The sequence below is a fragment of the Drosophila guanche genome, unplaced genomic scaffold, assembly GCF_900245975.1.
Source record: "Drosophila guanche unplaced genomic scaffold, DGUA_6, whole genome shotgun sequence".
NCBI classification, from domain to species: Eukaryota; Metazoa; Arthropoda; class Insecta; order Diptera; family Drosophilidae; genus Drosophila; species Drosophila guanche.
The window spans coordinates 6165234-6181150 of NW_022995744.1; the positions used below are offsets into that span (position 1 = coordinate 6165234).

Genomic DNA, 15917 nt, shown 5'->3' on the forward strand with positions numbered 1-15917 from the left:
TGAGCCAACACTAAATCCTGCCACCAATATCTTTCGAGCACGCTCCACATAATTAATGCTCGTTAGCAACTAATAACGCATTAACTATGCTTCCAAATTTAGCCAGTTTCTATTTCGAAATCATCAAATCATTTCAACAATTAAATTTTGGGTAGCCACAGCCGCTGACTAATGGACAGATGGACAATCCAGATGATTTTGCTGTCTGTTTATGAAATACTTTTATGGGAATTTAAATAATAAATTAGCTTAAAATATTTTGCTATTTTCAAGCATTTATTTATTTGAAGAAAGTCTTAAAAGCCTTCAATCTTTTTGTTTACTAGCTTCAATAAATATAAACAATTTCCTAGCCGAAAAATTCAACAGAGCAAACAGAATTTTTGTGTTGCTCAGAAATATTTTTATTGTAATAAATAATTAAGAAAAGACAAATTGGGATATTCAAACAAACATTAATTTGATTTAAAACTTTGAAATAAATTATTTTTTCACAATTAAAAGAGGAGATAGAGAGAATAAAAGACTGGAATAAAATTGTAAACAGCTTCTTCCTAAGGTCCTAAACGAAAAATTCAATAGGAAAATCATTTGTGTGTGAAAGGCATTGAACATTTAAGACAACACAAATACTAATTTGATTTTAAACTTTGAAAACAAATTATTCGTGCATAATAAACTCACTTGGGCATAATGGAATAGAGAAAAAGAGAAAGAATGTAGATTCCCAATGAAAGAATTCAACAAAATTACCATTTATTTAAATTTGATTTTCATATTTGTTAAATTTGATTAACTGCCAAATTATAGAGATAAATTTTCAGTACATGCAAAACTTGAGAAAAGACAAACTGGGAAATACAAAGAACTATTAATTTGATTAAAAACTCTGAAAATAAATTAATGGTAAAAAAATTTACTCTCCAGTGCTAAGTCCCAGTGGAACGGAGAGGCAGAGAGCTAGAAAATCTGATTCAAAAAACTCTTTTTCGCTCCCTCAACCACATATCAAGTTAAAAATGTTTTCCTCTAATAAGCCAAGTATTTGCCGAACCAATTAAAATTCAACCAACTAAAACTGAGAATGAGCCAAAATAGCAAACAATAGCCCATCCACTCATCCATCCATCCATCTAGAGCGAACAAAAACTCGACCATCCTGCTCCTGATGCTGCTCTTCTGTCCTAGTCCTAGTCCTGTCCATAATTTATGTGACTCTCACAGCTCATATAATTTTATATTTCACTTTATTTATGCTGCACGCATTCATGATTTTGTGAGACAGCATTTTGTGCTGCGAGTTGGAGTTTTGTTGGCCCTGTTAGTTTTACACGGCTTTTAATGAGCGACTGATTTGAATATTTTGCGTCAAAATGAACAAGTGAAAAATTCGCAAAACATAATTAGAAATACATAAGTGGACTAGGGCCGCAGGGGTGTACATATTTTGCCGTGGCAATAGGTTTACATTGTTACTAATTCCAGTTGAATTTTAATTAAGTCACAATGGATGTGTTGTGTCGTCGCTCCGCATTAGTAGGAAATTAATTATGAAAAAAATGGTGCGACATTTTCTGGGTTTCTCTTTTTTCTCGCTGCTTTAATGAGCCTCAGATTTGACAAAGTTACGGCATATTAAACGGCATAGAAGTAGCTGCCACTAAAAATATAAAAGCCAGGCAGGAAAAACATTTTACGTATTTTTTTCCCTCTGTTTTTTGCTCTTTAGCAGCGGGGCAACATTATTAATAGGCACTTAGAGTGTGTGTGGGGGTGGGACTGGGTCTGGGTCTGGGGCTGGGGCTGGTGTATTACGATGCTGATGAAGACACGTTCTTACATTTTGTATATTGACGTTAAAATTAGATGCCAACTTGTCCCCCCACACACCCTGGAAAACAACGCGTATCATATTTTAGATGATGATGGGGGAAGGTCTGCGAAATGGCTACATGGATGGATGTAGGAATGGTGCAGGTGTCTGCCTGCCAGTGTAGATGGTAGATGATATATGACCACAACGTATTCCGACACAAATCAACATGTTAAATAGACTGTGAGTGTGTGTATGCCACACCATATCCACGAACGCCTCTTGCAAACACATTTTTAGCCCCACGACTGTCGGTTGCTGCTCTCGTTGGGCGCTACATCCGGATACGGCTCCCCCCTGCGGCACAGTGCGGGATATTTGCTATCTGCGCCCCTTTGGCAGCCCATTGCCTTTGCCCTATAGATGGGACGATCCACTAGATAGTTGCTGGCATAGTTGCAGGCCAGCAGAAACTGAGGCTCCAGCCGACGACGCACAAAACGCACAACGGCACAGCCCACAAAGGTGTTGTTGTCGCGGGCCATCACAGCAAAATTGCGCAGGGAACTGGGTGGGAGGGGAAGTCAATGGAGAGTACTCCCACAAATAATGCTCTCAGTTTGAATCACTCACTTCCGCAGCTTGGCTTTGGGGAAATTTTGCACTTGCTCGGCCGTCACCTTGGCCAGCGGCGACCACCAGGCCGCAATGGAATCCTTGATCAGCGCCTCATCGGTGCGATTATCCGCGGGCAGCGAGGAGTTTACATGAATCAGTGCCATGTTCTGTCCAGTATTCCGAAACTCTCTGGTGCTGTGGCAGGGCTCGTTTAGCAGCGCACAATGCATGACACTCACGGTGGCAAGGTACTCTAATTCGGCATGCCACTGCAGCGTGGCCATGCGATCGGGCAGGGGCAGCAGTTCGTTGTTGCTCTTCCCAGCTGCCAGGGCATTCCGCAGCGAATTGTGTTCGTTGAGGATTAGCGATTGATAGTCTGTGAGATTAACCAACGAAGTGGCATTGCGTGGACACTGCATGCCAAAGTTCTAAAAAGGAGGATTTTTGAAGGAAGAACTTTCCTGCAATCTTGTATTTTGTGTTGCACTTACTCCAAGGTTCTTCGAGCAAGCAATGTGTCGCTTCAAGCGGGGACATAAACCTGGCTGGCAGTAGTCGAAGGAGGCCTGAGACTCCGCTTTGCCACCTTCGAGTAGCAAAAAGCCAAAGCACAACCCGCACAGAATGAATGCCAAATCTAGCGACATGATGCTGACTGCCAGTTTGCCACTTGATTTCCCCTTTTTATACAGCAGCGAATTGGGCTTGGAATTGGGCAGTGGATTGTCCAACTGCTTTTGCAATCGGACAATTATTTGGGCCAGCTGTTTTAGCACAGAGAGTGAAAGAGTGAGAGAGACTAACTCTAAGCCTCGACAGCAGACAAGCACAGCAGCAATCCATTTGGGTGAGTGGAGTGGAGTGCAAATGGCATTGGTAGTCATCCATGGGGCTGACACTTGCTGCGAGACGATCAATGCCATTGGCAGCTCTGTAGCTACAAAGGTGCACAAGCTGTTGCCTCACAGACTTATGCCACTTGACATATTATCCTAGATGTATGGCCCCCAACCAAAGAGGAAAAGCATGGAGAAGAAGCCAAATGAAAACGAATCCTTAAATGTGAAAATGTTCCTTTCATGGTGCAATTTAAACTGCAAACAAACCAAAAGCAGTGGAGAAACTGAGCACAGAGAGAGGCACAAAACACAGTCGAGTAATGGAGAAAAGAAAATAAGAAAAAAAACCAGGGCTTGGGAGAGGGAACGGCAGAGGTAGAGAGAGAATGCCGCCATGTCCTTGTCGTTCATTTTGTACCTCAATTGAAATAGTTTTCTGCTGGCAATTCTCATCTTTCTTTTTTTTTGTGGGTGGTGCAACAGTTTTTCACTTTCATTGCAGGGCCAGCAACCGAGGGTTGCTTGAACAGTTTATTGGTGGGATGCCTCAGTGCTTCACGGGCACTTTTGTGGCAACCCTTGACCCCATAATATCTCATTCTGTTTCAGTGTAAGCATCTCTTGCCAGCACTTGCCTTTCTCCATTGTAAGTGCAACACGCAGTGACAGTTTTGCAGCAGACAAAAGTAAGCCAAGTCCAAGTCCAAGTCCAGGGCAGGGCAGGGGCAGGGCTGGGCGGCAGCTCGGCAATTCCCAGCTACTGGCCAACAAAAGATTTCTTTCTATCCTTTTTAGCAAACACATTTAGGCATTATTATTTATTATGACTATTACCATTGTTGCTGCTCTTGTTGGCCAATTTCATTGTATGCTTTCAAGCAGCAGCAGGAGGAGCGCCGAGAAAAAAAGCGCAAAATTAAAGGAGACAAAACTTGTGCTGCCTGGTCTAAAGGGGGGCGGGCAGAAGGTTAGCGCAGCTACCGTTAACTACAGGGGAAAGAGAGAGAGAAAAAGGATAGAGCAGAGCAAAGTAGCAGCCAGGTAAAGGTATCGGCTTACACTTGCTTTTCACTTAATTGGATTTGCCTTGGCAGGCGTCTTGGCTGTCGCATGCCCCATGCCGCATCCGAGGCTAATAATTGCACTTTGTAATTATTTTTATGCCCTATTTTGTACCCCCGGTTTTTGTTGAGCCAGGCTTAAGGAAGCGACAGGCAAGTACTTGCTAAATGTCAATTGCAAATTAAAACTTTCGCAGGGGCTTACGTTGCACGGATCCGCACCCGCCTTAAAGGTAATTTTATGTGCGCAACAATTTTCAATTTGGTTTAATTTCCTTGCACACAGCAGAATTTATTCATCGATTGTGGCATGGTGGTGTCAGGCTGTGAGGTTGAGTGGATGGGTGGCAGGAAATTGAAATTTTCACACACTCACAGTTGGAAGGAATTTCCATTTTCCTTTCCATTCCACATTGGCGCCTTGAAACATTTATTTGGCATATTTGAAGTAAAGATTTAAATGTTAGGAGCGCATTATTCCCCTTTGGGTGGTGTAAAAAGTGTTGCGACTGTGGCTTACCCCTTGAATAGTTGAGAATTCGGCTCCAATGGAGCGCAAAATGCATACTTTCCTCTCTGTTTGCCTGCCAGTGCACTGTCCATGTCATTTACACGCCACAGACACACGCAGGACAAAGTCAGTGCCAGTGCCGCCTCAGCTTGCTGCACTCTCGGACTGGACTTGGGGCATGCTGCAAGCTGTCACTTAAAATGCCCGTCTCCACTCAATTCGAATGTCACATCGAAGGAGAGAGTCTCACTTGGAGCTGGTCGTGTGTGTCACGCATTATTAACACATGCCCGGGACAGACAGACAGGCAGTTCGTTCGTGCCACATAAGCAGTTCGACAAATGCAACGTGTGTATGCGCAATGCACTGGCAGGACGACTGAGTGTCCTGTGGACTGTCTGCCCGAGTCGTGAGATGATTGCTAAACGCATTTCCAATGCCATTTTCGTGTGTGTGTGTGTGTGTGTGTGTTTGTGCCTCAGATTTGTTTGCTTTGCCTTGCAAAAATATTGTCCTCGTCCTTTTCTCTATTTACGTTTTTTTTATTTTTTTGTTTTTACTCCTACAACATTTGCGTCTTTCCTTTCTTGCTATCCTCTTTTGATTTTGTTGTCCGCCTGCGCTTATGCAATGCTTTTTGGCACGTTCCGCAATGCCTGAAACGTGCTGGAAGCTGGCCCACATGTGTGTGTTTGTGTGTGTTGCTCCGTGTGGCGTGCACCTTCCACACTGCACTTGCACTAATGAAAAACTCTGGCGGTTGCCGGCACTTGGAGGTGGCCAGGCAAGTGTTTTTCGCTCCCCCTCTCTGACCAACACTTTAGCGAAAAGTTTTGCCCAAAAACCGAAAGTTGTGGCAATTCCCTAGAGATTTCTGGGGACAGGTGAGTGGGGGGAGCGGGGTTGGTATTTTGGGAAACATTTCCATTTGCTATAGAGAAAGATTGCTAATGAAGCCTCCTCTTCGTCGTGTGTGTGTGGGATAATAAATGGAGAGAGAGACAATTTCCAGTCATCAGCACTTTATGACTCTCTGTCTCTCTGCCTCCCCCACTCAAGACTTGAGTTCAAGGTCACACAGCATTTCGTGTGGCATATTGATGTCATTATCCCACCTTAAGCAGCAACGGCAGCAGCAGCCTAGACAATTTTCGGTCTTCCTCTTTGGGGTGCTTCCCCCCCCAACCACTCGATATGCAACAGACAGACAGTTGATGACACGCATGGGTGGCATATGCCACAAGCTGCTTCTAGTTGCCATTCCAACATGGCACGCACACACACACAGCAATCCTCTACCCAAAAACACAATCCCCTAACAAACATTGCCAGCATGATGTCGTCGTTGTCGTTGTCGTGTTTTGCCTCCTTGCCGCTGCTTCTGCTGCCGATGTTGTCGCCGCGGTTTTTCCTAGCACCACACCCCACCTCTCCACTCATGTGCTATGTCTGCTGTGATTTCTTGCCAACTGATTTTGTGATTTTCGCAGTACCGCCCCCGTGTGCCCCCACCACCACTTGGGTGGTGCCAGAGCCAGAGCCAGAGGCAGGGTCTGTGCTGGCAGTCTGCTCATTAAATACGCTTTGTCAATCGCAGCGCCCTGCCGCTGCTTATCTGATTGCGGGAACCAGACAATGCTCCCTCCCCGAACATGTGTCCGCCTGGTACAGTAAATCCCTCGCAATGTAATTAGCTGCCTGATCTTTAAATTTGTCTGCACTATAAACTGCCATATGGCTGTGCCCTGGCCTCTGTTTGTATATATTTTATAAATATTCTTGCATATAAAATCCGACATGGGGGCCACACCGACAGCCGCAAAAACCGCACCACTATCCTCTCGCATTTCTCGCATAATTGTTATGTTGATTGCAAGTGTCCAGGGAGAGAGAGAGAGAGAGAGACAGGGAGAGCAAAAGTAAACTCTTCAATTGCTTGCTAAACAACGCTGTTGAGTGGCCAGAGGACACAGCTCAGGGTTGGGGGACAGCAGTTCTGTGTTGGGAATAGCCAGAAGGAGCTTTTTGCTATGTTGATGGGAGGGAGAGCTCTGCTCTGCTTTCTACGGCACTGCACTGCTTTGCTCTCATCTACTCTGCTCTGGGGTTCGCCTAGGAGGCGCATATACAATGACCGTTCCGGGGGGTGTTGCCAACTCGAGACGCACTTTTGACATGCAAATTGTATGCAATTTTTTGTATGTTTGCTTGCTGTTTGCCTCCCTAAACCCCCTGACGATGATTATACTGTTTTTGGTGTTGTTTTCATTGAATTTTCATGTTTCTCAACACCCCTGCCGACCCTGCCAACCTGACCAGCATTTGCAATTAATATAATTTCTGTTTTCATACGCATAAATTTGAAAACATTTTTCCCCCGGTGTTTTCTTTTAGGTTTAAACTTTTTCTGGCCCCCTGCGTGACTTTTAACGAGCGGCACACGAGGCTCGCAGCCATTTTGTACCACAATTTGAGCTGCAATTTTTCACACTTGACAACTGAGTTGGCAGCCAACCTTGCTGCCTGGTCACTTCCACAGCACCATTCTCCTGGCTTCCCGTTTTCCGCACTTCTCTTTGTAGCGGGTTTTTATTCGTCTTGCGAGGCAGCAACTAATTAAGAAAATATTTGCTCTGCTCTCGAATGGGTTTGGGTTGGGTGGTTGGGAAACTAGGTGGTGCTGCACTGGCTGCAGCGAGGCGTGCAATTGCCGCATTCCGAGAGTCTGCCGAGAGTTTGCTGCAATTTGTATTGCTTCCTGCAGCCGCCGCCGCCGCTCCCTGGACACCCCTTTCGACGGGATGCTGGCACAATACAATTCTCAAGAATCAACATCTTGCAGAGCAGGGCCAACAGAACAGTCACTGGACCATAATATACTCGGCCACAACACAGTTTGGGGGCCTGCGCCCGTATACTCTAACCCACAAAGTTTGGCTCAACTTTGACAATAAAAGGTACAGCCGCACTTTTAGTTGGCAAAAAGTGTGAAATATTTAAAGAGGAAAAGAAAATTAAAATGAGAAATACTTTAACATAAAGTCCTTATGCTCGGCCGTAACTAAAGCTATAAAAAGATTCCTCTGCTGTAAGAAAATTCCTGGAAATCAGAGACAAACCCTTTGATACCATCTTACATGGACACTTGGCTCACACACAACAAAGTGAAGTTTCAGCTATATAAAAATCCACTTACAAGTGGCATGGAAATAGTTTAGTACAGAATTTCTTCATATCCTAAGACAAGCCCTTTGATTCCGCTTGAGATCCGAATGTGACCGCAAAGGGAAAAGTTTCCATAGTTTCTAGCTAGTTTCGACCGCAAACTTTTCCACAAAGTTAATGCACCCCAAATGGGGTGCTTTTTGAATGTTCGCTTGCGCCGGCTTCCCCAGTCGCTTCCCATGCCATCAGTCCGCATATCCTCTTCCCCTTCCGTGCCGTGAAGCCTTGACGAACTGGGTTACAGGTCAGGTGCAATTGCCCAGATCTCAGATCTGGGATGGGATGGGATGCGATGGACTGATGGACATTGTTCAGCTTCCAGCAGCAGTGTATTCGCCCCTTTTCCTTTCATGATGAGGCCTTAAAAGAGGACTTGGACTTAATTTATTTAAAGGAGGTGTCCAGAAATTAAGCCATAGTCAAGGTCTGAATGAGGGTGAACATAATTTTGGGGGACATTCTCTTTGTGTCATGCAAATTCAAGTGATGATGAAATTTGATGATATTCAAGACCAGCGGAAAGGGTGTTTGAGGTAGAGTATATAGCGTACAGTGGCGTCAATGTAAACAAACATGCCACATGGAGCGCCGCAAAAATTAATATTTGTGTTAATAAAACCCGTAAAGGGAAAGGGAGATGCGAGAACAGTGTGGGTGGGGGATGGGGAGCAGCAGATGTGCGGTTATAAGTGTTTACATAGCATGTTTTGGGATCCGCATTTAGTCAAGCGGATGCAGGGTGTTATCTGTGTGTGTGTGTTTGTATGGTGGAAGAAGATAAAACGAAAAACGTGCCAAAAACCAAAACGCTTAAAATAGAAACTGAAACATAAGCTTCAAATTGCGTTACCTGCCCCTACCTAACGGGATCTCTGTATCTTTCTCTTTCTACCCTCTGGCACTCAGTCCATGTGACAGCTGGAATGCAGCCATCCCTTTTTCGCCAGCAATTGAAGCTGTTGGGCACACAATTCAATTAACGGAGTTTACTCTGTTTTCCTACTTTGCGCTCTCTCTCACTGTACCATTCCATGCTCGATTCGTTTGCTGCGTTGGCTGGGAAGGGGAAATGTCTCAATTTCAACCGCATGCCAAAGAGGCAAAAGCGATTGAGAGAGTTAGGGAAGACAGCTGTACAGTTCCATACAGTGGTCAAAGATAATTATTTAGAAATAGTAAAGATAGCCACGTTATCTATAATCTTTAATCATTCATAGCCCATCGCTAGTCATGGCACAAAGTTTTTGCGTATTTGATCAGGGGAAACAATTTCTGTTCCAAATGATGCCCCGAAATGAATACGAATGCAGAAGCAAACAAAAGCCGGCTTAAGTTGTTCTTTTGCCCACTTTTTTCGCTCATTGCACCCATTGTTTGACGCTTTTCTCTGTTCTGCCAGCATCGCTCATCCTCTCTCTCCCACACTTCTGTTACTCACACTCTTGAACGCCGCACTTTGGTGTCGCGCGCCAGCACCCCGCTCCGCGTTCGCAGAAAAACAGAACAGCCACTTGGCATTGCAATTCGGTTTTGCTTTCCCTGTTTCTTTTTTGTGCGCGGTGCCTGGCGGGAATATTGTTTTTGCGAGTAACTTAATACGCAAAATGCAGCGGAGTGCACGGCCTAAAGCTTACATTCTCGGGTAAAGAATTCGTACACCGGTAATATCAATATTACAATGCGCAATATCAATATCAGGCAATACCAGTAAGTACTCGAAACATAATTATCTTAAAAGGGTATTTCAAAGTCATTTCACAGTGCTCTAGCTTCCCATTCCTCTTTGTAAATTTTGTGTGTTTGCTGTTTTTCTTTTTACTTCAATTCCACGGTTGGCGCGTGGCAACGGTATTCAAGTGAAATACAACTTCACACCATCACTGACGCTCTTTTTGCTCCCTTTCCTTATCCTTTATCTCGCTCTTTTCCTTCGCCCCTGCTTCTGCTCCACCCACGCTTACACCTTTCGGCTTAGCAATGAATGAAATGCAATTAAGTTGATGTCGATACGAGTTTACAGTGCCTCACTGAGTGAATGGACATGGATGACGTCTCTGGATGGCTGACATTCTAGCCAGCAGGCACCAAACAAAGCAACACCTGATTATTGATGAGTGGCACGGTTGTTGTTATTGCTATTGCAGGCACTATACCGTTGCCAAAGGAGGAGCCGAGAACGAATGAGGTTCCCAAGAGTTTTTCGGAGTGTTTTTTGTGAGTGCATGTGAAGTGCAAGTATCAAGTGGTGAGTGAGTGAGTGTTTTGGCACTAATGAAGTCGCTTCAGTAGCAGTTGTCATGACGGCTTAGGGAGTTCTATTTAATTAACTCAATGTACGAGCATGAGCCATGTATGCATATTCTGCAAGATCCGAGGGGCTTTCCATATTTCAGCTGCTAATTAAGTGCAACTGCAGCTGTAACGGGACTAGTCACGACAGCTCTCTCGAGCTCTGAGCCAAACAAATATTATTAAAACAAACTTGAGTGCCTTACTTATCACTGCGGTCCTTCTCCTTCGTTTCTCTCTTATTCCACACTCCTTCCAAGCGAAGCGAGCCTTTGTATACAGTGCGTGGCAAAAGTGTAAGAGTGAAAGCACACCTCAAAGCAGATGCAATTGAATAATCGTGTGAAATTTTATTGAAATATTTATTAGGTCATGAAACTAATTAGCTTGGAAATGTTCCTATGTCTATTGTGTTGCCTTGTTACAGTTAAGTGTCTTTAAAGTTTTGTAAGACACTGTTCCCGTTCTGGTAGTGAGAAAAACTGTCAAATAGTCGAGAAACTAGCAAAAGTTGCACATGCCACACATATGTATGTACATGCATATGTATACGTGTACATGTCTGCCACGCCCACACACTTAGTGGGCTGTTCCCATAATGGCTTTTGGTTAGAAAGGAGTTGCGGTTGTGGATGAGTAAAGGGGGCTAGGGAGGTACTCGAGACAAAAGGCAGGGCAAAAATTTGCGGCTGCAAGTTCATTTATCATTTTGCTTGAGTAATTGAAATTTCAACGTCGCCCGGCCCCAGCGCAGTGGGGCAATCAATGGGGGATGGGAGTGCTGATGGGAATGGTGCCCAGAGGTGGAGGATGGCACCACAGACTCCGAACCAGACCCGAACCGAAGCAAAGTGGAAGCCAATACATTAGACGGTTCCGTTGTCGGTTCCATTGCTGCCTGCCCGGACACATCTTTCGCTTTGAACTTAATGGATATGAAATAAATAAAAAATGTATCCATATAACCTAGCATTCACCGATACTTTACACCCTATACACGAGACCAGACCGCCCCAATGCCTTGTCCCATATCTCATTCCTTTCCCTGAAAGCATATGCAAAACGAGTAGGGAACCCCTCTCAAAGTCGCCAAATGGCAAACGAGCGAACGAGCGAACGGAAACTCATTCAATGAGTCTCGCTCCTCATCTTTTTTTTTGCCTGTGCCTCCTGGAAAATCGATTGGGGATTACTTTCGGGGCATCGCTTTTCATTTTTACCTCGTTTCACGTACATATTTATTTTTGGGCCTCCAGCTTATCCCCTCTGAGCGGGGTGGGGGTGGTAAGTCATGGGTATTAAGGCTCTTAGGGGTGTCTGCTTACGCATCGTCGCACAAATGATTTATAAGCTAGACAAAGGGCAAAAATTGAAGCCCCAGTTTGATAGTAAAAGCCTCACCTTTGGCCATGGCTGGCTGCCGGATCCCGGTCGCTCGGTTGGTGACACAAAAATGAAATCATTTGACCATAAACATTGAACTAAATTCAAAATCAATTTAGCGAAATAATAAAACTGAGCCAGATTAGAGGGAGATGAAAATCAGAGCAAGAGCAAGAGCATAGCCAGCTGCTCTGTCCTAGAAGTCTGCTGTTGGACAATTATGTCAACAATAGACTTGAATGGCCATTGAACGGGGCCCAAAGCCATAAGCGGCTAACAATATTGAGAAAACTTTCGAGCTGTGTGGAGAGAAAATATGAAAACATGAATAAATTGTAGGAGTTGTGGATTTTCAAGATGAAATATTGAAAACCGGAATATTTATTCAGCACTTATGGTTTAATCACCAGCTTAAGTTGAAGCTCGTAGATTATATATTCCTCAAAAAACAAACTTTCAAAATGTGTAGCCAAAAAAAGGAGTTAACTTCAGCAAAGTTAACTTCCGGTGAAAAGTTGCGGAATTTGTGTGTTTCTTTACGTGACTTTCTCCTGTTTATACACAAAATCTCTGGACTTTAAAGTTGCAAAAGTTTTCATAGGGGTAACCAAAGAAGTTGTGTATGTACATATAAAGATGGCATCAGACTGTTGGCCAACTCCACCGACAAATAGCCATAAATAAGTACCAAGCATGAGTATATAAGTACATATAGGTTTTGGGTATTGGCAACATCGACCATTGTTGGCCCAAAGCGCAGTCAAGCGGCAGCCAAGCGGCGACAACTGCAGCAAGTCTGGCCCCAAGCTTATTTATGCCCTCAGACACAAGCACGAGAGAAGGACGACCAGACTAAGAAGAAGCCTTGCCAAGCAGAGTGAAAAAAATGTAGCCAAAAGTCAAGTGAATTTCCTCAGCACAACACACACAGATCCACGCCAATACACACTGCCACAGGGAAACAGGAGGAGACACAATGCCATGAAATGTAGTTTGTTATGAATTTCTGCTACATCCTCTTTCGGTTTGGGGGTTTCCTTTGGCCCAGAATCGTGCCTCGGAGAAGGACACAAACACATCCGTAAACAATTTGTACTCCTCTTTTTTTTTCGCTCCTGTTATGTCTTCTTTATGTAGGATGTCCTCTGATAAGCAAAATAAAGAAATGAACACAGAGAAATTGAAAATAGGCAACCCTATTACGAGGGTTCCAACGGTTCCAAACAGCAGCCCAACAAAAACAATTCAAATGAACTGCCATTCCGCACAAGAGAAACACAAGAAGTCCAAAGAATTATTCAAAAAAAAAAAGGGTTAAAAGTGGCAATCAACGCCTCGGATTACAAATTCGACTTGACTGTGGGTGGGGCTGGGGTTTTCTCTGGGTTAAGATGGAACCTGACCCTGACAGCATCAAGTAAAGAAAAACTTGCGGGCAGCTCGTTAATTATCAAGTGTTAGCGAACGTTGCATATCAAATGAAATCTTTTTCTTTACTGGTCTCTTTTTTTAAGGGTTTTCTCGCTTGGGCACAAGTTCTTGTTTTTTCTATGCCATCCATTTGCAAAGTGCTTAAATGAGTTTTCGTTTTTTTCCAAACAGTTTTGTACTTTCAAACATTGAGGTTCGTGTTAGAGCCAGTAAAAGTTTCAACTGCATTTAACAGATTTCCCAGGTCTGGTAAGCCTTTTAGACATTTTAATCTCAATTGAGTGTAGGTAATACCCTAAATGGTTTTTATTTATTCAAAATATATTTCATTTTAAAATGTTCTAATGACACTTAATACTCTATTGATTTTCAGAATTAAGCAACTGCATGGCAACTGACCACATTGCAATTCCATTGCATCAGAGCTTTTGCCATTAACTACAATATTTTGGTATGTTTTGAGATTTATTTTATTTCTAATTGATTGATTTTAGATATGACAGCAATATAACAAAACCTTTTAATGCTAAGGCAAGGGTTTGAGGTGCACAGTTTTCAGCAATTGAAAACTATTTGATGGATTTACAGCACACCCCACAAAAACATAAAAATCCTTTGGAAAATACTAACTTGATTATGAATAATCTTTTTCAATGCAAACTCAATCTTCTGTCCAGTCTGACGGAACTTCTACTATAAATAATTAGCAACATTGAGCTGTGAACATTTCGATAAATTGCTTGCATATATAACATCACAGAACTGTCAGGTTTCGGTGTCAAGTTTGTCTGCAGAAGCCTCTTTATTGATTGAAGTTTAAATATAAACTGCATCAAAATCAACCTGGGGCAACGAAATACGATATAATAATACAAAGTAGCAGTAATACTGCAAAAGCAATGTACAGGCATAGAAAGGTCATGGCCTGTAAGTCTTTACACAGAGGCAGTCGAAGGATTGCATTAAACTGTTGCTGCACTCATCAGCGTGTGAGGATGACAGACAGTCGAATCCCCCGAGAGGGAGCAATGCCAAATGATGAGGCTGCTTAGGCCAATCGCTGATGGCATTACTGTACGTGTGGGAGTGGGAGAGCGCGTGTCGCACTCAGTGTGTGTGCTTCATTGTGTCAACGTAATTTTTGCTCCACTTCAGACCGTTCCTGTTTGCCATTTCATTTCCATATGCACAGAGCAAATAGGCAAACAAATTGTGGTAGGGGGAATGAGGTGTGGTGTGGTGTGAGTGGGTTGTGTGTGTGGATTGTGAGTGAATGTTAATGCAGAGTTGGCAACATTGTTGTTGTTGCCGGTTGTCTTGGCAGCAGGGCTATCGGAGGTTCTCGGTGTGTTGGGTATTCTAGGGTTGTGGCATCTTGACAGGCAACAACTCCATGCTCAGTGACACGTGTGAATGTGAAATGTTCTGTTGCAAGAACAAGCGGGGCAACAGCGGCAGAGGCAGTGGGCTCCAAATTTTTTGACATATACAAGGGGCGAAACGCTGGCAAATTTGAAAGTCAGGCCAAAAGTTGACAGGATTTGCGCGCAAAAGGATTTAGACCAGGAAAATATATATCAGGCGATGTGTTCACGGAACAGGAAGTGGAATGGGAGCAGCAGCAACGGGATAGGGGACTCGGCGGAGGGGGAAGATCTCGAAGGCAGGATAATCGTCTGGCTGTCATTGTGTTTACACTAAATTTCAATTAAATTTTGAGGCCTACTTTGACAACTGACAGTCGGCCAGGCTCCAAGAGCCAGGATCCAACGAGACTAAGCAAATCAAGCGGAATAAGAAGAGAGGAAGGAAGGAAGGATATCAAGCAGTACAAGAAGGAGCTGGCAGTGCAAATCAAGCAGTACAAGAAGAGGGACAGGAAATCACTCAGAATAAATATAAAGCGACGAGCCGGGAGGAAGAGCAAAGTCTAAGGCAAAAGGATAAGCGTAAAAGAAACAATTGCAAATGCGGCACTTGGCCCCTGCCCCATTCCCCATGCCACATGCCACTTTAAGGCAAACGACAACAAATCTCGGGGCCCACAACTCGCTGGCAACAATTTTATGCGGGAAAATGAAGCCACTTTTCCTAAGCGCACAAAACAACAACAAAAACTAAGAACAACAATCCCCAAAAAGCAGTAGAGTGGGCGGGGAATTGGGGGGCAATGGCACTGTGCTGGATTTGCCAACTGGATTTAAAATGGAAATTATTTGAAGGAAACCAATTCGCTTTATTACTTTGGGGCATACGCAGCAGCAGCAAAGTAAAACAAAAGCAGTCAACGGTGACGCCAGCAGCAGAGCGAAAGCAAGAACAACTGTGAGTGAATGAGAAGCAAGAACAACTACAACAAAGTACAACAAAATACAACCTGAAACAAAGAACAACAAAAGTAAGCGACCATAAAAATTAATGCAATAAAAACACATGGCAGGCAGGCAGGAAAAAACACACACAAAACAAACGGACATTGTTGAATGCACTGAGAGAAAAATACCAGCAGTTCTGAAGTACACAATACGTAAAAAATGCAGTTAAAATAAAGGAAATGTTAACAATTAGCATTGGTTTGACTACGAAAATTCTCCTGAACTTTTTTCTTTGTTGTATCCAATATTTCCCAATTTTTCTCTCCGTGTAGTGATGGCCAGTGAGGTACAAAGTAAAGGACACGACTGAGAGTCAGTGTAGCTGCACGTTCGATAACGCTTTTTGCTTACACAGAAAGCGTTGATTAC

At 43.6% G+C, this 15917-nt stretch overlaps 2 protein-coding genes across 3 annotated transcripts in view; both read right to left on the reverse strand.

Moving 5' to 3' along the window:
• LOC117579477 (zwei Ig domain protein zig-8) overlaps positions 1-15917 on the reverse strand; it is a 39749-nt gene that overhangs the window by 17545 nt on the left and 6287 nt on the right. The gene's annotated exons all lie outside the window — the stretch shown is intronic.
• LOC117580406 (antigen 5 like allergen Cul n 1-like) lies at positions 1231-3081 on the reverse strand. The gene is made up of 3 exons (XM_034266953.1): positions 2926-3081; positions 2447-2862; positions 1231-2380 (listed from the first exon to the last, which is right to left on the reverse strand). Exons 1-3 carry the CDS (start codon positions 3079-3081, stop codon positions 2110-2112), a joined length of 843 nt encoding a protein of 280 aa, XP_034122844.1. The 3' UTR covers positions 1231-2109.

Bases quoted from the DNA above. Each gene is read 5' to 3' on its own strand.
- LOC117580406 (XM_034266953.1), bottom strand. From the start codon at position 3,081: ATGTCGCTAGATTTGGCATTCATTCTGTGCGGGTTGTGCTTTGGCTTT. The intron at 2,863-2,925 runs GTAAGTGCAACA...CCTCCTTTTTAG, and splicing joins CTTGCTCGAAGAACCTTGGA to AACTTTGGCATGCAGTGTCC. The intron at 2,381-2,446 runs GTGAGTGATTCA...CCTCCCACCCAG, and splicing joins CCCAAAGCCAAGCTGCGGAA to TTCCCTGCGCAATTTTGCTG.